This window comes from Pelodiscus sinensis, chromosome 4, assembly GCF_052426305.1.
Source record: "Pelodiscus sinensis isolate ZL-2025 chromosome 4, ASM5242630v1, whole genome shotgun sequence".
Taxonomy (NCBI): Eukaryota; Metazoa; Chordata; order Testudines; family Trionychidae; genus Pelodiscus; species Pelodiscus sinensis.
In genome coordinates, this window is record NC_143055.1 from 105,180,227 (window position 1) to 105,201,627 (window position 21,401).

At 43.2% G+C, this 21,401-nt stretch overlaps 1 protein-coding gene across 4 annotated transcripts in view; it reads right to left on the reverse strand.

Moving 5' to 3' along the window:
• ALPK1 (alpha kinase 1) overlaps positions 1 to 21,401 on the reverse strand; it is a 97,832-nt gene that overhangs the window by 9,375 nt on the left and 67,056 nt on the right. For all 4 annotated transcript variants that reach the window (XM_075929736.2, XM_075929737.2, XM_006119264.5 and 1 more), the window contains 7 exons: positions 16,582 to 16,780; positions 13,367 to 13,426; positions 9,085 to 9,171; positions 8,219 to 8,295; positions 6,255 to 6,350; positions 4,015 to 4,119; positions 1,555 to 3,691 (listed from right to left, as the gene is read on the reverse strand). In XM_075929736.2, coding sequence (XP_075785851.2) covers positions 1,555 to 3,691; positions 4,015 to 4,119; positions 6,255 to 6,350; positions 8,219 to 8,295; positions 9,085 to 9,171; positions 13,367 to 13,426; positions 16,582 to 16,780 — 2,761 coding nt within the window. The remainder of the gene's footprint in view (positions 1 to 1,554; positions 3,692 to 4,014; positions 4,120 to 6,254; positions 6,351 to 8,218; positions 8,296 to 9,084; positions 9,172 to 13,366; positions 13,427 to 16,581; positions 16,781 to 21,401) is intronic.

A 21,401-nucleotide genomic window follows, 5' to 3' on the forward strand; every position in this document is an offset into this window, starting at 1 on the left:
TCCATGTAACCCGGGGACTGCCTGTATATACATAAGCGTGAGTAATACCAAATTGTATGCCACTGGACATTTTTACTGATACCAAGAATATCTAGACTTACAATAGTTAATCCTAACACAAATTTGGAAGGGATATAAAACCTTCAGGGTTAAAATCAATCTACTGCTAGAGATTAGGAGGAAACCTTCTTGTGAAGGCAGATTATCACACATTTGCTCTGTGGCAGATTATTACACATTTGATCTGTGGCACAAGGCACTGCAGGGTTCTTATGCCTTCCCCTGAAGCATCTGGCATTGGCACTGACACTTGGAGAAGGGTAGGAAATGGTTCTGCAAGAATTTTCAAGAGTTCAAATAACTTTCTCATCACAAGTCAAAATCTCAACAATTTTCACAAACAGAACTTCTGATTTTTTTTCAGATCAGGTCACTAAAAATGTTTAATCAAACCACACCCTCACTTCAGATGACAGCCACACTTTAAACCAGAGCTTTGCTTCAGTTGTGTTTATTAACTTTGTGAGCTAGCAGACAGAGCTACTAGACTCAGACTGAGAATGGAGTTTTACTGAAATAAACAAAACATAAAGTCCTTTTGAATTTTAAGACAAATTAAAAATAATTGAGAGATTCTGGCAGCAGGTACAGTCTGACTTGATTTGGTTAACAGACAAAAGGAAAAAACTGGATGCGATATTAAGCAAAATACAAGTTGAACCTTTCTAGTCCAGCATTCTCTGGTCTGGCAACGTGTGATCCAGCATGATTTTAGTTAGCCAGATATCCACTTGTCATCGTGTGGCCAAGTTTCTTGCAGTTCCTTAAAGTTTGTTTACAGCCACCAGTCCTGGCTCTTAGTGTTCTGTGCTATTATTTAGCTCTAATTTACCCCTAAATGTCTTCTAAGAACCCAGTAAACAGTGGAAGTGTTGGTAATGCTGCTAGACAATATTAACCTCTGTGGTTCAACAAATTCTCTGGATAGACACCAGTTAGGTCCCGAGGGTGCTGAGCTAGAGAGTTTCAACCCATAGTAAACTAAGCCAAAATGTTGATCTGCCCTGACTTAACTCTTTTTTCATTTAAATCTAAGTACTTTTGGAAAACAAAAAGGGCCTAAAAATATCTAAACCCTTAAGGTCTGCATGATCCTAGTAAGAAGTAGAGACCTGATTCTGCAGCGTTTTCTCACACAGTTTCATAGATGTTTAAGACCAGAAAGGATCGGTCCTTACTCTACTCTGATCTAAAGTACTGGCATAAGTCAAAAAAAGATTAAAACATATGACCCTCAGTTTACAAGGGCAATGCTATAACCTTCTGAATTATATGGCAAATGCACAAACACATATGAATAAGAATTGCACAAACAGACCCTAGATTTTTATCTGCTGCTTCTATCTATTTTGAGGGATTTATACTTTGCTCATCACCATACTAAGAGTGCCAGTCTGCACGTAGTACAAAAACCCTTCAAAGATTAGCTCTTACCACCCTAAAGCTACATTTGGGGTCATGATGGTGCACAGCACATCCACAGATGTTACTTACAATATGCTTTATGGAGTTGTCTAGTCTTAAACAATCCAGTAGTCTCCAGTCTCTGCACTAGCCAGTTATGCTCAACACCTGACAGGAGCTTCTCATAGTCATTATCCTCTAAAAGGCGGGTTTTCAGGATTTGTTCTTTGGTTCTCCCAGGCACAAAGACAAATGAGCTCCCACTGGAGTTCAGAAATGAAGGACTCTCTAGTTCAGAGAAACTGCTAGAAAAATGAGATGATTTGTACCAGGATTTCAGAGAGGAGCTTGAGCTGTGGCTGCTATTCCAAAAGTTCCTGGACTTTTCCGCTTCATCTTCCTCAGTGGTAGTGCAGTCATTCAAGCCATCATCTTCTGGCATCTTCACCCCTGATGGGTTAAGTTCAGGTCTTGGAACATTCATGGCCAGTGAGTTGTTTCCTGAGCTCCCTCTATTGCTAAAGGCAATCTCCCATCCATCTTCTGTATCTGCCTGTGTGTCAATGTCAGGCATTTCAAAAGACCCATTTCCAGCCATTTCAGAAGATGATTTATTAATCCAGTTATATACAAAGGAATCATTGGCTATTGTTGGCTTGTTGCTTACATATGTAGTAGCAGCCACAGTAGGCTTGTGGGGTTCAACTGATAGATCTTCTGTACTGTCTACAGTATCTCCTTCTGGGTCAATCCATACAAAATTATTTCTAGATAATGGGTCTGTTTCACTTTTATACCTTTCAGCATCTATTACATTTCCTTCCACTAGGCTGCATTGAGTAGGGCTGTGATTAACACTGAGGTCTCTACTGCTGTCCTTGGTTCTGGACTCAACCATTTCAAAGGATTCTAATTCTGCCAAGGAAGAGGAAATCGTCTCCCTCTCAGATCTGTTGGGACCAGAAGAATGGGGACCCTGTAAGTCTATAAAGGGAACAGCATTGTTCTTGGACTCTGTATTATTGGCTTCCCCTGCTTTCTGTTTTGAGGCATCCCTTTCAGGTTCTGTCTCCTGCGAGAGCCCTTCCCTGGAAGCTGAGACCGTATCTGCCAGTCTATTAGCAAAGAGTACATCATTCTTTAATGAATGCTGAGAGGGACCTGAACAGCCATCTTGTGACTCTTGAAGAGCGAGATGATGAGTTTTGAAGGACAATGAGTGCAGGCTACCAACCTGAACATTTTCCTCTGTAAATTCAACTGAGGCTGTGCAACACTGCTCGTCCACTGAGCCCTTTTCCCTTTGTGGCCAATCTCTGGGCAGCTTATTGCTAGTGTTACAATCTAGTTCCTCCCAGCTAGCAGAGGAGCTTGATTTCGACAATTTGCTCCAAGATTTCAAAGAGCTTGAGGTTTGACTCCTGCTTCGGCCATCTTCATCATTTGTAACTTGGTCTAATGGCTTGCTCTCCGTTTCTTCTTCAAGGGAGATATTCATTACATTAGAACGAATCCATTTCCTTCTTTTCTGGCTACCGAGTCTCTTGCAGTTTCTTCTTGCTTTTTGTGAAGCGGAGATTTTGGCAATGCCCTTACCACCGCACAATTTTTCTTCGGTGTCTACATTTTTAGTTTCAGTTTTTAAGGCAGTGATGCAAGCTCCCATATTGCCTTCTCTGTGCCTGGTTTCATGGCTCCTGCAAGTACTTCCAACCTCTTCACTCACTGACCTGTGATGCTGGGAATGTACTTCAAGGATTTTCTCAAAATTCACTTCACCGTGCAAGATAGGCTTTTCCACTCCACCTTTGTAGCTGTCAGGAACATAAGACCTTGCATCTGAATTAGGGAAGCTTTGTACTTCTAAATGCTCCTTGACAGATGCAATCAAACACATGATCTCCTTGGCAAGTGTTCCTTTGTCTTGATCTTCTGTAAATGGTGAAGTACTGTAAATGTACAGTTTCTCCAAAGCTTCGCAACACAGCTGTCTCACCTCACAGAGTCTCTCACTTTCCCCATAGAGTTGCAGATGAACAGTTGTAAGGCAGAAAGCTGCTTTAATGAAACTATGAAGCTCCTGCCTGCTAGTGACAGGGTCATTTTCATTCTTAGTGAGGAGACCAATTTCAAAGGATTCCTTAGCTTCAGACAAATAGAACTTTCTCTTCTCTGGAGGACATTCTTTGGAGTAACTGTAGGACAACAAGCAGGTGCCACGGATGTTCTAAAAAGGATGAGAAGTCAATGAATTAGAAACTCAGAATTCCCGTCCAAGTAAAAGGAAAAAAAATACTATTTCAGCATGCATTTACAAGTACAGATACTAGCTCATTTCTGCATTTCTCACAAATGAGGTAAGGATTGTTTTATATCTCTGATTATTTCTTATTCTAAGTTTGCTCAGAGTTGCAGGAATCTTGCAAAGCATCTTTACTTTGGGAGATCTGTCTCTCTTTCTGTCATTTTCCCTCTGTGGTTTTAGATGAGAGTTACATGAGGAGTGCACCATCTACCCAAATCCGAGATATGAACAGAAGTCATACTCACCACCGCTGTGAGCACAAAAAGTGGAGTGTACTGGCTGAAGGCAGCTGCCAGCTTGCAGGCTTCAGCAGCTGACAGTAAGCGATGATCAAACTCCTGGAGAAGGCTCTGTTAAAAAAGAAGGATAAAAGTTCCTCAACACAGAATGCTAGAACTGGAAGGGGCCTTGAGAGGTCATCAAGCCCCTGCCCTCATGGTAGGACCAAGCACCACCTAGATAATCCTGGATAGAAGTTTAGCTAACCTGCTCATATGGTATCATCTTTGTAATATCACGTTTTTGGTGGTAGAAAAAAATGTAACAGTTCTATACTGCAATGTAAGTCTAGTGTTAGTAGAACTTGAGCCCTATGTTAACAAATTCAGGGGCTGCAAACTCGAGTGTCTCTTCTCATTTATAACCCTAGGTTAGGAATTGCTGAACCCTGGGGCTGGAGCATGTACAGTGTATTATGCGGTCCTGAGTCTGACTAGCTATATCCCAGATTTCCTAATTACCCATTACAAAGACAGCTTCCCCAATTATCACCTTTAATATCATTAGCCCACAGACATTTACCTCCCCCCCCCCCCCGCATTCCCCTTCTGTTCTGAAATGTGATTTGTCCTTTTCATGTGTGTTCATTTTTTAAAAATTGTATCCTTTGGTATATATGGTTGTGACTATTTTCTTCCACTATTTGATCTGAGAAAGTGGGTCTGGCCCACGAAAGCTCATCATCTAATAAACCATCTTGTTAGTCTTTAAAGTGCTACATAGTCCTATATTTTGCTCCAGATTTCCTAGTATTCTCCCAAAATGTAGCTTCTCTAGCTCTTTGTACATGGTGTGGTGTGGAAAAGCTTCACTATCCATCAAACTGAGTGTCTAGGGTATCCCTGCGTGATACTTTTGGTACACTCACACAGCACAGATCTAGTGAGGCTGTATGTATAATTGAACCCTGTGTCCTGGATTGACTCAGGATCTGACCCACGACTCTCCTGTGGTCCTGGGACCCTGGGTCAGGCCTAGGTTAATGTGATTTTTGTAGGAGAAAGTGGGATTAGGCATGAATCTGAGTTTTAATCCTTGGCTTACACTAAAGTGTAGACATACCCACGAAGACTTGACTTTATAATGAGGGCAATAGTCATGTGATAGGAAATAGCTGGCAATAAAAGGGCAGAGTCTGAGCCAAGTTACACTGGTGTAATCGGTGGACTGGTCTAACGGCATAGCCAGCTGCAGCTGGTGAGAACAGATTCCCAGTTTGGCCTAATGTAATGAAATGCTACAGCTTGATAACTAAACTAAATCAGACAAAGCAGTAAGCCGAAGATTCCTATAATAGCATTCAATTAGCCATAGATGTTTATAGTAGCCATTTTACATCACATGGAAATTAAGCTACACATTTAACCAGAAAACAAGAAGAGGAGAAACTACAGATAGATAATGCACATGAATTAAATTGCCCAAGGAACCTTACCTTCCATATAACCTGATTTCTTGTGACAAACCGTACAGCCTTACTGTTTCCATTAACATAGTTCAACAGGAAATTTATCTGAACAAGGGTAGATTTAGGACTGCAGGACCTGGCACAGAAAGTCCCAGTTTGTTTCAACACAATGTTACGTTCACATTGTACAGAGGCAAACTGATTTTTCTATTCAAGTCATTTTGTGAAATAAATGGCTTCATTATAGGCCAAATCCTGAGATGCACGGAACACCACCCCTATGGGTCAAATCCAGAGATCCTTAGTAAACTAAAATACCATCACTACTCAGGAAAATTGCCAGTGATTTCAGTGAAGGTCAGTCAGGATACAGCAGTGAGTATCTGGAGAATTTGATCCATTGAATCCACTGCGTTTTAAACATGCTCAACACCTCTCAGGATTTGTGCCCATAGCAGGCTTCTACTATAACGAGTCTTGGGCTACTGTCAGAGCAAGATACTAGATCATCTATACCAGTGGTCTCATCTGGACCAATTCCTGTGTCCCATTCACCCTTCCCATCATGTTGGAAGTTTTAAGACGTGTCTAATTTTGGACTTAATGTTCATAATGTTCCTTCAGTTTGCCTTGGAGGGAAGCAACACCCATTGTTTTGCCTAGGCGATTATGACCTCTTTGGGAGGAGTTGGGGAGCTTCCCCAAGCAGTCAGCTAAAGGACAAGACCAGGAAATTTGGCTGACCTTAGTGCAAATACATAAGGATCAGCAAGAGACTTCTAATACATGAATAGTTACCAAGTCAACTTGAGAGTTGTTTTTAAAACTGTTATAATCTTCCTCACTCATGGAAACAAAGATATCAGCCAAAATATCCAATGATGTAGCAATTCCCTGAAAAAAACAACAACAACAAAAAAGTGTTTTTTCCCCCATTTTATTTTCTATTTTTGCCAAAGCTGTATAAGACAAAGATAAAGACAGTCCCATGCTATCAACAAGACACATATATAGTAGAGAGGACACATGGGGAAATTTAAGAACAGGAAACAATTTAGCTGAATTTTTGTTTTTCGATTATTATCAACGTTTGAGCACTGAGGAAAGAGTGAGGGATAATGTAAATCTGAATAGCTCCACTAAACTGAATTAAACTACATCTATTTACATAAACTATGAATCTAGTTCTGTATTTTTAGGAGGGATTTGAATGAGGGTTGAAATTTTGTTACATTCTTTGTTTATATTTCCTCTTGCCTGTCAGCTTTTAAAGTGTGACAAATACTGCACAGCATCGGGTGATGAAACATAAGACTATCTTCAGACTAAATGCTATATTAAATCCTGATTACACAGATTTTTGACAACAGGTTCCTTTTCTGTTGAGGGTCATTTTTAACATCCTACTAACTTTTAATACACAACAATAATTTAAAACTGAACAGTGTGTCTCAAACTATTTATGAGGCACGAGGATAAATTGTCTAGAGAAATGCCACACCAAATGCAATCAACATATCATTCTGCTAATATAATCAACCCTCAAATGAGGTAATGTTGCCCAGAACTATTTAATGAAGAACTTCAAGAAAACCCAGATTTTGAGAAATGGGAAGGCACTCTAGGTAATGACTATTTAACTCTAAAGATTCAACTGTGCAATTTTGAATAGAGGTCAGTGAATCAGAAGAATTTGTAATGTACTGCTTTGGAAGGATACAAATGGCAAATTCCCCCATCTTCATGACAATTGTTCACTATTCCCAAAAAGTATACCAGCCATCAGATTACCTTAAGATGCAGTTAGTACAAGAAAATTAGTACAACAAAATCCTTCCATTACGTTTTTTTTGCCTTCTTAAATATCTGGAAAATTCCCTGCACTACCTCTGTTTTTGTGTAAGTATTTATGAGATACTATAAAACTCTGCAAAACATAGTTCCAGAGTTTTAACCAACTAAGTTTAGGGAGCTTTGGTTTGGTTTTTTAAAAAGATAGGACTGGTTTACACAATTCAGATCCAGCTTTCAAATATCCAAAGATGTAATAAAAAGCTGGGATATTTGTAAAGTTAATAAAATATATGAAGGATGGGCCTAGGACCTATGAATGTTAGGGCACTAACATTAGAGTGAGTAGTCCAAAGTTCAATTCCTTGATCCACCACAGACTTCCTGCACAATTCTGGGCAAGTCACTAACTGCCCGTGCCTCAATTTCTCATCTGTAAAATGGGAATAATAGCACTTCAGCACCTAACAGGGCCTTATGAAGATAAATATATTAAACACTATAAGACACTCAGATAATCTGATGATGGGGACTATACAATTACCCAGATAGATAGATATCCAGACTCTTGGTCAGAATTTGAAGGTCAGGACTGTTTGGTTCCAATGAAATGATTAAGGGCCCCTCTCTGAAAGTAATAATAATGGCTGCACCTTGATATTCCTCTGTCACTCCATCAGAGAACTACATTAAATCATCACATTTGATCATTTACTTCTGGTGATGCTAACGAATGAAAAGGATTGCTTTATTTCTTTGTGGAAAACAAAACAAAGCTCAAGATATGCTGGCTTAAAAAATTCCATGTGCACATGTATGTAAAAAAAAATCAAATCAAAGTTCAGCTAGAACATCTGTCCCAAGTATGAACCTTGACTGAGATACTGAAACTGATTACCATAAAACTGGGAAGGATGACTGACGTAAACAATGGAATTAGTAAGAGTATTTGGGGTGAAAAAACACCAAACCTTTTTATCTGGCTGAGGGAGTTGGAAATAGCCCACAATTGAAGCCCAAATCAGTTCCGCTGCCCCATTCCACATTCCTGAAATAAAGCAGACACATGACCAATAAGCAGATTTCTTCTTCAAGTTACAACAGTGCTTGGTATTGCTTTAAAACAGATGTGTATTTTTTACCTATCCTGAGCTGGGAGATTTCAAGAGTGTATAAAACCATTCTATGACACTTTTCCAGTTTAGTGGCATCATTACATTGCTTAATTTCATGTTGCCTTGGTTTGTTCACAAATGTATATTTAGCGTGCACGAAAGATCATAGATTAGCAGTCATGCAAATGAAACTCATTCGAAAGGCATAGCCTAGCATTTAGGCGGTGCCTTCTTCCCGCCAAGAACACAGCTTCCATTTAGTAGCTCTCTGCAATACTAACCTGGGGACTTCTTGCATCTGACTCAAGAAATTGCTATGATACATTTCTGAGGGTAAGCTACTGGTGGCTCATTCAAAAAAGAGCATTGAAAAGGGAGGAATAACTTGATTATTAAAAACAACTAAATAAAGAGTATTTACAAGTGCTTGTCATCTTCTAGTTGTTGCAACAAGAGATTGATGATTGGTAAATTCTAATTGTTTGGTAAATGCACTCTTGCTTGCTGTAAGCTTTTTCTTTCTAAACCAGTTGTGAATAGAGCTAATTTTTCTGTAGCCCTGTCTGCTACAGAAGTCAGGGGAAAAATTAGATATGCCAAGTTTTTACTTAACGTAAGAGTTACGTTTTTAGTAAGCTGTGAACATGGGAAATTACTTTAATGCTTAAATAGTGAAAATCACTTCATGGAAAAGTGTTTGGCTACAGAGAGAGTGATCTTACCAAGCTTTTGCAGAATCTGTCCTCTGATCTGTATACAGACTGACTGAACAAGAATTCGATCACTTTCCTTGTCATACAACCACACGCCTGAAATGAGAATGTAAAAAACTCAGTGGAGTGTGATGCAGCTGTTGGTGGTTCCCAGGTCCTTAAAGCCTGATCCAAATTAGGGAAGTTAAGTATCAGTTACTTAACTAATAGAATAGTCAATAGAATTTCCATTGACTACTCGATTAGCCGATAAACGGTGGAGTGGGGAGGGGGCGCTCTTGCTGTGGCTCTGTACTTTAAATATAGTAAGAGCCCAATGGGCTCTTACTAAATTTAAACTGCAGAACTGCAGTGGAGTTAATTCCTGGGGGTGGTGCAAGCCAGGACTGAACAATTTTGGCTCATGCCACTCCCAGGACCGCTGTGGCTCTGCCACCCTTACTCCCCGCCCCCCACACACCTCGGAGACAGTGCTGGGGGAACCGGCTTTTAAGATGGCTCCCCCCAGCACTGGCTCCTGCTTCCCCCCTCTTGCTGCCTCTGAGAAGAGGCTTCTGAGAAGAGGCAGCAGTGGGGGAGGGGGAGCAACTAGTCGAGTACTCACTCAACTAGTCGCTTACATTCCTAAGCCTGAGTCTTTCCAATTACTTTAATGGACTTCAAATTAGGACTTTAGATATCTTTTAAGCACTCAGATACAAAGGTGATAGAACAGCAAAAGGACTCAGGATGTGTCTAGACTACACCTCTCTGTCAACAGAGAGATGTAGATTAGGCACATCGAAATTGCTAATGAAGCAGGGATTTAAATATCCCACACTTCATTAGCATAAACATGGCCACCGCTTTTTTCTGAAATGAAGCTTTTTCGAAAAAACGGCAGTCTGGATACGTATCTGTCGAAAATAAACCCTTTTTCAACAGATCCTGCAAACCTCATTTTTTGAGGAATGCATGATCTGTCGAAAAAGGTATTATTTTTGACAGATCCGTGTCTGGACTGCCATTTTTTTCTGAAAAAGCGCCGTATCGAAAGAAAGTGGCAGCCATGTTTTACTAATGAAGCACGGGATATTTCAATTCCTGCTTCATTAGCAATTTTGATTTATTTGATTTGCATCCCTCTGTCAACAGAGGGATGCAACCTAGATGTAGCCTCAGAGAGATATACGAGTAAAAAGCTTTTATACCCGTGTTATAATAATTATAGACATAATTAGAGGATTTACCTGGCATGGCTCAGGTTCTTGTGGTGGCTCAGGGCAGAGGGTGGAGGATGCCAGAGTCAGGGAAGGTGCATTGCTACAGTAACGACAGCTCCCTGGGACACTTGGGGCTATGCTGCCAGGCCAGTAGTACCTCCAAGGGGCTGGGGCTGTGCTGCCCAGTCCCTCCCAGCCTGTGACTCCTCTGAGGGGCGGGGACAAGGCTCTGCTGCCTGGCCTGCGGCTCCTTCATGGGAGAAGTGGGGCTCTACTGCCCAGCTCACCTCATCCTACAGCTACTATGGGAATGGCAGAAGTGCTCCCAGGGGCACTGCAGTGGCTGGAGAGGTCCCTCTGTCCAGCACTGTGGCCGAGGGCCGCAGGGGTGAGTGGTTTGGAGCAGTAGTCCCACCTACCTATGGCCAATGCCTGGCAACATAGAGATCTCTGGCTCCAGCTGGCCACTCTCATACTGGTGCGACACCACCCTATGGTCACTCTGCCTCAAGTGTGGGATGTCAACGTGTAGAAGACTACGCAATTAACCAATAAGCCTGCACTTGTTGGTTAATCCTGTCAGCTACAGGCATTCCTGCGTGTATCAGAGGCAGCAATGGACGGGGGAGCAGCTAATACAGAGGCAGCAGCGTGGAGTGTGAGGAGGGCTGGTGGGAACCAGCTTTTAAGCTGGCTCCACAGACCCACCTGCCCCCCCTTGCTGCCTCCTACAGAGGCAGTGAAAGGGAAAGGCAGGAGATGCTCCCTCCCTGCCCCCACACTGCTGCTTCTATCAGAGGCAGCAGCACAGGGGTGACAGGCAGCTGGTCTGCACAGGGAGTTGGTTTGATAGAGAGGCAGCAGCACAAGGAGGCAGGGGCTCCCTGGGAGTACACTGGCTGTCGGCCCTACCCCCGTGGACTATCAAATAGTTGGGTAACCACTAAAATTTGATGCGGTTACATCACTATTCAATCACACACTATCTAACACCCCTACTCTGCAGTATACTTGTCCCTGATACTCACTGCCTCCAGTGGTCTTTGTGGAGTATAGCTATCCCTGTTCTTAGCCCCCTCGCTTTTTGTGGTATGGAAAACAATTGGATTCAAGGCACATCTCATTTTCCCGGCACAACCAAACCGTGACCTTGCTTTAGTTATGATAAGAGGAAGCTGCATTCCAAATTTGATGGTCCTAGCTCTTACTGTTTAGGAGGAGTTCTTGAACAAATGGACTCACTGACAGACAGACTCATGGACAGACACACAAATGTTCTAAAGTATAGCTAGTTAGGCTATTGTAGGTTATCTAGCTAAGGATTTCAAAGTGGTTTGCAAAGGTGGCTAAATATAAATAAATACTATTTAAATATCACAAATATTAAATAAATACCACAGTGATTAAATTAATATATATATTTATGGTGATGTATAAATGGCAGCATAACACATTTTTTTTAGCCTGTGCCAAAAATGTATTCTCATTACACCTCAATGTTATGTATCTTAAAACAAAAGTGTTCATAATTTCAATCAAATAATGATTAGGCATCTCAATTTTTATTTTTATCTTGTAGTTATATGGTATCTTTTCATCCATAAAGTACATATGCACCCAAAACATTATTAACTTATAAGTAAGTTTGCTAAGCATAATTAAAAACACAGTATTACTAAAAATAATTAAAGAATGACTATCACAAACTATGGTTCATGAAACAATTATTTGTACTGAATACCATGCAAATATCCTTAACTCAGCGGTTTGCATTTTTTTAAAACTGGCAGTGTGGTTCATATTTATCTTTGTCAACCACACGAACTTTATCACAAGTCCTGTGATATTTGGTATGTCTCTTCAGACTCAGTTCCCGTCCTTGCATGAATGTGTGAAAAAAAGACTTATTTTTTGTTTAAAAAAGAAAAAAAAAGGAAGTTTCTAAATTATTGTTGTGGAGGAAAGTTTGAGAACATGGCCGAAGGGAATCATAAAAACTCAGAAACCAAAAGGCAAAGAAAAAGCTCCTAAAATGTATAATTAAAAAAATCTAATGAGTTTTAAGCTGATCTCATGATTTCTGGGGTCTGACTCATGATTATTGAGCACCTGGGTTTGGCAATACTGCACATCCCTTCACCCATAAGGTAATCGGTGACTCCAATTGTACAGATCTCTGAGGGGGAGAGTAATGACAACAAATAAGTATCTATAAAAATTTGAACAGTGTTCTAAAATTGCATAAGACTATTACAATTCTTAAATTCATCATTTCAGGTCTCTCCAAAGCTAGGCACATGTGCTGTGAAAACTGGGCCTCTCCCATTTCCACTGGTACAAATCCTGTGTTTCTAGCTCTGATGATCACTAAATAGTGAAACAAACCTATTATTGGCACAGGATGTGATATTCCTTATTTTGTGCAAAGCCTAAATGATTTTGGAAGGAAAGAGAAAAACATTTCTATGACAGACTGAATGAAAAAAAATCAGTCAACTATTTGTAACTGGTGAGAGGTTTAGAATGTTAGACAACTTCCATGGGAGAGAAATCACCAGGCAGAGCAGAGTCATCTACTCAAAGGTACTGGATACCTTGGCACAGTCCGAGCCCTGAATCAATTAGGGAAGTATGAGAAGAGAAAACATCATTGTCCATATAGATCTCTCTCATGGCAAAGAGCAGAAAGAAGGGAAATATGCAATTTGCCTACCACATTTTTGGGTGCTAAAAATAATAGGGAAAAAGAAAATAAATACTAACAACAAGGGGGCTTTTGTGGGAGTTTTGGATGCACAAGGAATACATGATCAAACTGCAGAGAAAAATCACAATTTAAGACCTAATCCTGCAGGCTCAAATAAATGATTAGCATTATTTCTTATCAGGCTATTACTACTGTTAACAGCAGCACTTAAATCTGACTAACACTGGTAGAAAGCATTATGCCTAGTGTAAGTCATTGAAGAGTCAGGACTTTATTGAGGTCTGGGAAGTGAATGGTAATATTTTAAGTCCATGTGAGTGTGGCGAGTGGTACAATTAATTAAAAAAATTATTGAACTGCAAAAATAATGAGTTAGTCATACCTGTTGCTCCATTGTCATTTATAATTCTGCTTAGGATATACTCAGCTTTTAAAAGTTTTCCTGAAAAAAAAACGCAAAAAGATAGAAAGATGAACATCAAAATGCATTATGTAATCTAGAGGGGACTGAATTATTCATTCTATTCTAGTTTGTCTCCATCTTCCTAATGCAGTCACTGCTCATATTTAAGTGCTTTTAATTATATTATATATCAAAGTACATTTCTGAAATTAGGATGGCTGATAAACACTCACAGCTAGACAACTAGTCGTCAGGTAATAAATTACACCTATGTGTATACTGAATGCCACATGAAATTTTGCATGCATAGAATTTGAAATGCTGCAGAAATGGTAAAATGAGGAGGTCTTTGTAGCTAATACTTGCACTACTTTGTACTTAGAAAATCCTGTATGCTGAGTTAATTATATACAATTCTACAGGTCCACTCTGCCAACACTAAGGCTTTGTCTACACTTAAAAGTTTAAAGCGCAGCCACAGCAGTGCTTTAAATCGAAAGTATGGCCACTGCACGAGCGCTGGGAAAGACCTCTCCCAGCACTCTGTGTAAACCACCTCCACCAGGGGAGTAGCTAACAGCACTGTAAGGCTGTGTCTAGACTGCAGGAATTTGTTGGCAGAGGCAATGCAAATGAAGTGCTCATTAGCATTTCTCACGCTGTCATTTGCATAGTCTCTTCCGATCCTTTTTGCAGAAGAGGTTTTTGCACAAAAAAACAAAAAACAAAAAAAAAAGCGGTGTGGACGGGGCCATTTTGTGCAAAACACAACCCCTTTTGCGCAAGATCCTGTATACCTCCTTTTTGGAGGCATAAGGGGTCTTGCGCAAAAGGGGATTTTTGTGCAAAATGGCCCTGTCTACACTGCTTTTTTGTGTGCAAAAACCTCTACTGCAAAAACGATTGCTGGAATATCGACCGCAAGTGGAGACGTGGCCTGAGATGAGGAGCAGAGAGGAGGCACCTGAAGGAGGGCAAGGAGTCGGTGGGTGCTCCTTCATTGGCTAGTTGGCTGAGATAGTTTGTCACAATGAGGGAAGCAGGTTAAAAGGCCTGGTCTTGCCTGAGGTGCTCCATGCTTCCCTTAATGTAGGGCTGTGTTGAACAGGTATGATCTAGTCCTTAGGGTTGAGCTCCTGCCCGGCTCTGAGGGGATGTCCTCCAAGGACAGAACACAGTGGCAGCTAGTAGGTGGCGAGAGGAGGAGATTGTTCTCCAGCAGCTTTGGTTCCTGATCCCATCTTACAGGGGTAGGGAGCTGCTCCCAGGGACTGCTCACAAGCACAGAGAGGTTGTTTCAGACAGAGGAAGATGAGGAGATTGGGCTGCTCCATCATTCACAAAAGAGGACAGGGGAGCAGGGAGGGAACAGCCCCTGAGCTGCTGGTCAATTGCAGGCTGAGCAGTTTCACACCCTGCTACACACTGCACGCTACACGCTCCATTCTCTCTTGGGGAAAAATGTAGTTGTCCCACCTGCTCCCTGGGCTCCGCCTCTACTTCTCAGCAGGGCAGTTTGGAGAGGAGCAGGGGCAGCAGCTGTGGCATGAGGCAGAGGGATAGGGAGGAAGGTCAGCTAAACTGGGAAAGACCTGGCCTGGCCTCTATTGTATTGGGGGGAAGTCTGGCCAGGGATCATTCCCTTCTCCCTGAATCCCACCCCATGAGGCTCTCAACCAAGCCTGGCAGAAACCCTCTCTCCCCCCAAAATCCCAGTCTTCTGAGCAACCCGGAACAATTGCCCATTATCAGGAACATTTTTGAGAACCTGGGTATTAAATTCATACAGAAAGAAACATCCTAAACAGGCTTTTTTACATGGGGGGGGGGGGGTAAAAGCTGCCAAAGACACCACAGTGTTCAATAGAACACATCTCAGCTGTTTGTCACCCATTTAAAAGGCCCGAGTCACACATGGCAGGCTTGAAGGCTGTGAGAGATGGCGTGAGGCCTGTTTTACCACCCTTATCATGCTGAGGCTGCTTTGTTCCACAAGCAGTTCAATGGAAAACCAACTGAACTGCTCACATGGAATAGGAGTTTTATGTTTGCAGCATCAACCCTAAGTATGAATATTCTGGTGCTTAGACACCAAAGCAATGGGAGCATTGGGAACACACAGGGGCTACATCTACACTGGCCCCTTTTCCGAAAGGGGCATGTTAATTTCACAGGTCGTAATAGGGAAATCCGCGGGGGATTTAAATATCCCCCGCGGCATTTAAATAAAAATGTCCGCCGCTTTTTTCCGGCTTTTAGAAAAGCCGGAAAAGAGCGTCTACACTGGCCCCGATCCTCCGGGAAAAAAGCCATTTTCTGGAGGATCTTATTCCTATTTCGAAGTAGGAATAAGATCCTCCGGAAAAGGGCTTTTTTCCCGGAGGATCGGGGCCAGTGAAGACGCTCTTTTCCGGCTTTTCTAAAAGCCGGAAAAAAGCGGCGGACATCTTTATTTAAATGCCGCGGGGGATATTTAAATCCCCCGCGGATTTCCCTATTACGACCTGTGAAATTAACATGCCCCTTTCGGAAAAGGGGCCAGTGTAGACGAGCCCGGGCAGAAATAAGACTGGTCATGAAAGAGGAATTACCGTTTCTGTTATTTTTACATACAAAAGTCACGTATTTTACACGGAATTGTTAAAAGCGGGCTAGATTTAGCCACTTTTCTCTTTTGACTCCACAAATAACAGGTACCATCCATCCTCCAAGAATGATGGGGGTGGGGGGAGGAATTCCAATTTACATTAGTGAGTCTGTCAGCTGCATTGTTTGTATAGTCAAGTGGCCCTACTGAAAAAGCGGCAGGGACAGTGTAGAGAAAATGCCACTATTCTAATCTACTTTTTAAAAGGCTCTTGGTCAGAAGTATAGCAATTCAGATACCCCTGTTTGAAACCAGCAGGCCAGATTTGTTAAGGAACAAAAGCTCCAATTAGTATTTTCCACACCCTTTCACAATTTTCTCTCCTGCTTTTGGCTCTGAAACCCTTTATGCCAGGCCCTTTGTGCTGCCAAGAGGAGGTGGGAGGGATGCATGGGGTGGGGGGATCTAGGTTTGAAAAGATGGCACTGGGATCATAGGCATGTCATACCCAGAATAGGACAAAGTATCCTCTTGAAAGTCAAGTAGCTCCTAATTAGAACTGAGCTGAGAAAATGGAGAGAGCGCGAGTTAACAAGAGTTTTGTTACCTGAATTTACAGAGATACGAGCTAGGCGAATAACCACCTGAGGGGCGATTGGCGTGGCTGGCTGCAACTTGTGCAGGCCTTTGGCAATCTGAAGAAGTTTGCCGGATGCATCCACCCAATATAAGAATCGGTCAATCAGGAACACAATAGCAGCTGCTGTTCCAAAGTCTTTGACCATGATGGAGGCTTTCAAATACACCTGAAAAGGACACCAAAACCAGGAGACAGCCGGGCAGAAACAGGAGAGGTAAAAGAAATTCAGTTAACTGTTTACAGAAAATAGACTTAAAAACCTTTTTTGGATGGTGCTGCTTATACAACACTTTGCCGTAGGTTAGATTTTCAGCCAGATATTCTCTCTTATTTGCTGGTAGGCAGACATAACATTTTACAGAGATCGAAGAAATAGACACTAGGAAAAACATATGTATCTACTGTCTGATAAAATACTATATGCATTTCTCAATCTGCTTGCAATTATTTGTTTCTGTAATTTTGGTAAGGTTCATAGTTTAATCACTTTGTTTAATCACTATTATAAATATTGTTTCTGTTCGCTTTGTGATTTTTTTTTTTTATCATGGAAGCTTCTGGTTGGGTGATTTGTTTTATGGGATTGTACTGTAGATTTTCCTCCTATTTTGTCTTTTTAATAGATATATTCCTCATAGCATGGTAGCTATGTGCTTTGGAAACACTTTTAAATGAACAACAAAACAATAACCATAATGGTAATGTCTGGCTCTTACACTGCTTGACCTTAAGAAGTACCACACACCCCCTCTATCCCCAATTCCCATCTGATGTCATCAACAGCTGCATGTGCTCAGCATCTAATTTGTACAGCAGTTGTTATCCATACATCTTACCCTGGGGGGGGGGGGGTAAGTGCCATTAATTTTATTTTGCAGGTGGGAAACTGAGGCACAGAGGTGAAAGTGAAAACTCAAACTTGAGAAATCCCGGGGGAGGAGAGAAATCAGGCAACTTATTTGCATATACATAAATATTCAAATACAATGCAAATGAGTGGCCTAATTTTCAGTACTGCTGAGCTGCTGGAGTTCCCATTAGCTTAAATGGGAGGTGTGTGTTACCTCCAGATTTTCATTTCCTTTTTTCCCTAAAAGTCCCACAGGAAATTATAGCCTCTCAAGAGGCAATCAGCTCTCTGTGGATCAACCCCAAGTATAAGTAACTGGCATTAATGCAACATTAAGACTGCAAGATCAAACACTGCTTTATACATCACAAAGAAGGAAACAGGGCAGAAGTCCAATGTTTTTTTCCTTTGCAGGTCACCTTTAATGATTTTTAAATCAGTATTAACTCCCTTGGAGTCCCCTCTGTGGCTGATCCTTCTCTCTGGCATGAGGAATCAGCCAGAACTCCTGAAGGAACATGCTGTTAGGGGGAAAGGAGGCCAGCAGGGTAGCTGTGTGCATGCACAGAGCCTCTGTGGTTGTCTAGGGAACCATGCCAAACTAGGGTCCAAAATGTCCTGCCTTTTCCAGGGAGTTGGGGAATCACTTCTCCCCTCTCTCACCCTGCCCTCAGCAAAGGGCAATGAGGCAAAGAGCTCCAGGTACTGAAGTTAGGCATTTCATACCTCCTTTGATGGTTTGTCTTGTGATGGGGAGAGATGCATCCAGTGATCATTTTACAGAAACACGTACAGGCCCCCTGAGAAGAAGGGGCAACTGTCCCAGGGCCTGGAGATTCAAAAGGACCTAGGGCTCCCAGCCATTGCTGCTGTGCTACCATGTCCTTTAAATCACTGTCTGAGCACTGCACGGTGCACTCTGGGTTGCCTGGGGTTGGTGGTGCGGCACGGCACACTCCAGGCAGCACCCACCCTTATTCCTTCCACCCCAGTCTCATCCCTTCCGGGAACATGGAGCCACTCCCCCACCTTTGCCAAGGGCCCAGCAAGTCTGTTGGACCCCTGAACGTGTATATTTCATGATTATTGTTATCTCAGAAGCAGGGCATAATGAAGGACTAGTAAACCGTGGCAGGACCCTCTTTTCCTGCCTCATAAATCATGCCTGAAGCACATTCCTCCTACAATGTAGAGGAGAATGAAGTTACTCTGTCCCTTTCCTTATTGTCCGAACCATCTTTTAACTGGATCCTGTTCTATAAAATTCCCATGGGTCACACTTGCTCTCAGTCTTAAGCAAGAGAAAGTCAAGAGCAAAGGAAAAGGAGTTATTCTTACAGAGGCGAGAGGGGGGGGGGCACAGGCAATTTCAGGAAGTGAGAAGACACTCTTGCAATATGACATAGTCAGGGAACCCCACTCTCCTACACTTCAACAATCACAGAATATTATTTCCAGACAGGCCTTTGGCCTTCAACCTTGCTGTATGCTCAATTACCCCGTCTTGTAAAAATGAGGGTAGTAATGCTACTGCTCACCCAACTTTGTCAGGTCCTTGCATGAAAAGGGCTGTTTATCCAGTGAAAAGTGCAGAGCCATGAGTGTTTGACAAATCTAGGATGTCCAGCTCTCTCCCAAAAAGGGCCGGACTCTCCTCTCCCTCCCACCAGTGTCATTCAGAAGTAACTGCACTGAAATCAGTGGCATTAAAATGGGCGCAAGTGAGAGCAGCATCATTCGCCAAAACCCCATCAGATACTGCGTGCCTGAAGAGAGAAATTGATCTGACTCATCAGCAAATTTTCAATGAAAAAACATTAGGTAGCTAACTCAATATTTGCACTTGGCTTATCACATTTTTCTCTCTCACTTTCTCTCCTTGTAGGCACATAGGGTCGAATCCTCCAAGGTACGTAGGTACCCAATTCAATGGCCAGGTCCACACTTATGATGAAGTGTAAAAGACAAGAAACTCCTGCCAAAAGGGGGAAACAAATGGGGCAACTCCCCAGGGCCCGGTGATTTAAAAGGCGATTTAAATTGCCACAGGAACTCTGAGTGAGGTATTCCAGAGTCTCCAGCGGTGTGCTCCTGGAGGTGCTGCCGGCAGCTGGGGGTGCACCACCATCTGGGTGGGGCTCAGAGTTGGCTGCTCCAGCCCTCCTGCCTGAGTCTCTGCCCCTTCAGGGAGCACAGAGCCTGCCCTACTGCCCTACACCTTGCCCAGGGGCCAGGCAAGCCTGATGGCTGGCCTGCTTGACTGCATTGACACTTGTTCCTATGGTACATAGCTACTCCACAATGAAAAGCTCCAGAAGTAGGAAAAACTCCCACAGCCTCCCAACAAGGACAAGCTCTGGCAGGGAGGAGCCAGTGGGGAAAGACTCTGGGGGGAAAAAGCCCCAGCAGGGAAAGCCCCCCCGTACAAAACCTTTTCTTGCTGAAGCCTTTCACTGTGGGTCCCCGAGTAGAGAGGCAGTGGGACACTACATTACTAAAAATAGCATTGTAGACATGAGTAGGGTTGCCAGATGGCTGAAACAAAAATACCAAACACCCCTCCCCCCAAAAAAAAACACCAGGAAAAAATTGTGTTGAAGGGAAAAAAGTGTGGGGAGGGGGAGGGGGGGGGATACCCAAAGTTGTTGAGCAAAAAAAGACTCCAAGAACCTGGATCACTGCTAGGGGTTACCAGGTAGTCATTTAAAAAAAAACCCAAAAAACGGACACGCTTAATGGGGAGGTGGGGAAGAGGGGAAGGACCGGCCAGGAAGGGAGCAGTGCTGGCTGGGAAGGGGGGGCCTGGAAACAGCTAATGGGGGGGCAACGGGGCTGGCCGGGGGAGATGGGGTGGCCAACGGGAAGCAGGGCTGGTCATGGGGGGGGGGGGTTGGGTGGAACGGGGCTGGCAGCAGGATATTGGGGGAGGGGGGACAGGCCAGGACGGGGCAGGGCGTGACGCACAACTGAGGGGGATCGGAGGCCGCGAGGGTGGCTGGGAGGAAGGGGGGGGGCGGGAAGCAGAGCTGGCGGGGGAGATCAGGAAGAGGAAAGGGCCGGCGGGAAGCAGAGCTGGGGGGCGATGCAGGGGGGCTGGCCAGGGAAGATCAGGAGGGGAAGTGGGGGGGAACTAGCCAGCTGGGAAAGGGGGGGGTGAGCAAATTGGCCGGCGGGAAGCAGGACTGACCTGGCACTTGCTGCCTGTCCCGCGCAGGCTCCTGGCGATGCACGAGCAAGGAGGAGGCTTCCCCTCCTCCTCACACTCAACGAACTGAGGGCTCCTGGCGGCAATTACGGCCCCGCCTCCCAGCTGGGACTCCCAGCCGTTCCCCACGACCACACCAGTCTTCCATCCGGTGCGCAGCCAGAAAAATCAGAAAATACCGGACATTGCACATGTCCGGTATTTTCTGATTTTTTTTACTGGACAGAGAGCGCAAATACCAGACACCTGGCAACCCTAGATGAGAGGCCCTGCTTGGGTGTGTAGAGAGTTTTGTAGGGAATATACCCCAGTTTCTGGCACGTAGGGTGTACTACTCTACCCACCTAAACTCTCTCTCCACGTATACACTGCTTTATATATCTCAGCACTAGCTGTCTGTACATGTCTGTCTGCTACACGCCACTGCAAGTGTAGATGTACCTCATGAGAGTTAGACACCTTTGCCACTGAGCCTGATTTTCCTTTTAGATGGCTTTGTTATACCAGGGTAGCCCTGTTATATCAATAAAGATACTCTTGATCCCACAGAGGGATCTTACTCTTCTATCCAGTTTTTAAATGCACAGCTTTCTATATAACTCTCAGGAGATAAAGAAAGCAAGGTGGGGATTGTTAGGGTAGCATAGGATAGGATAGCATCGCATAGGATCCTGGGCTCCAAGCAATAACAGCATATTTGCTATCTCCCAGGTTTTCCATACTTCAAGATGA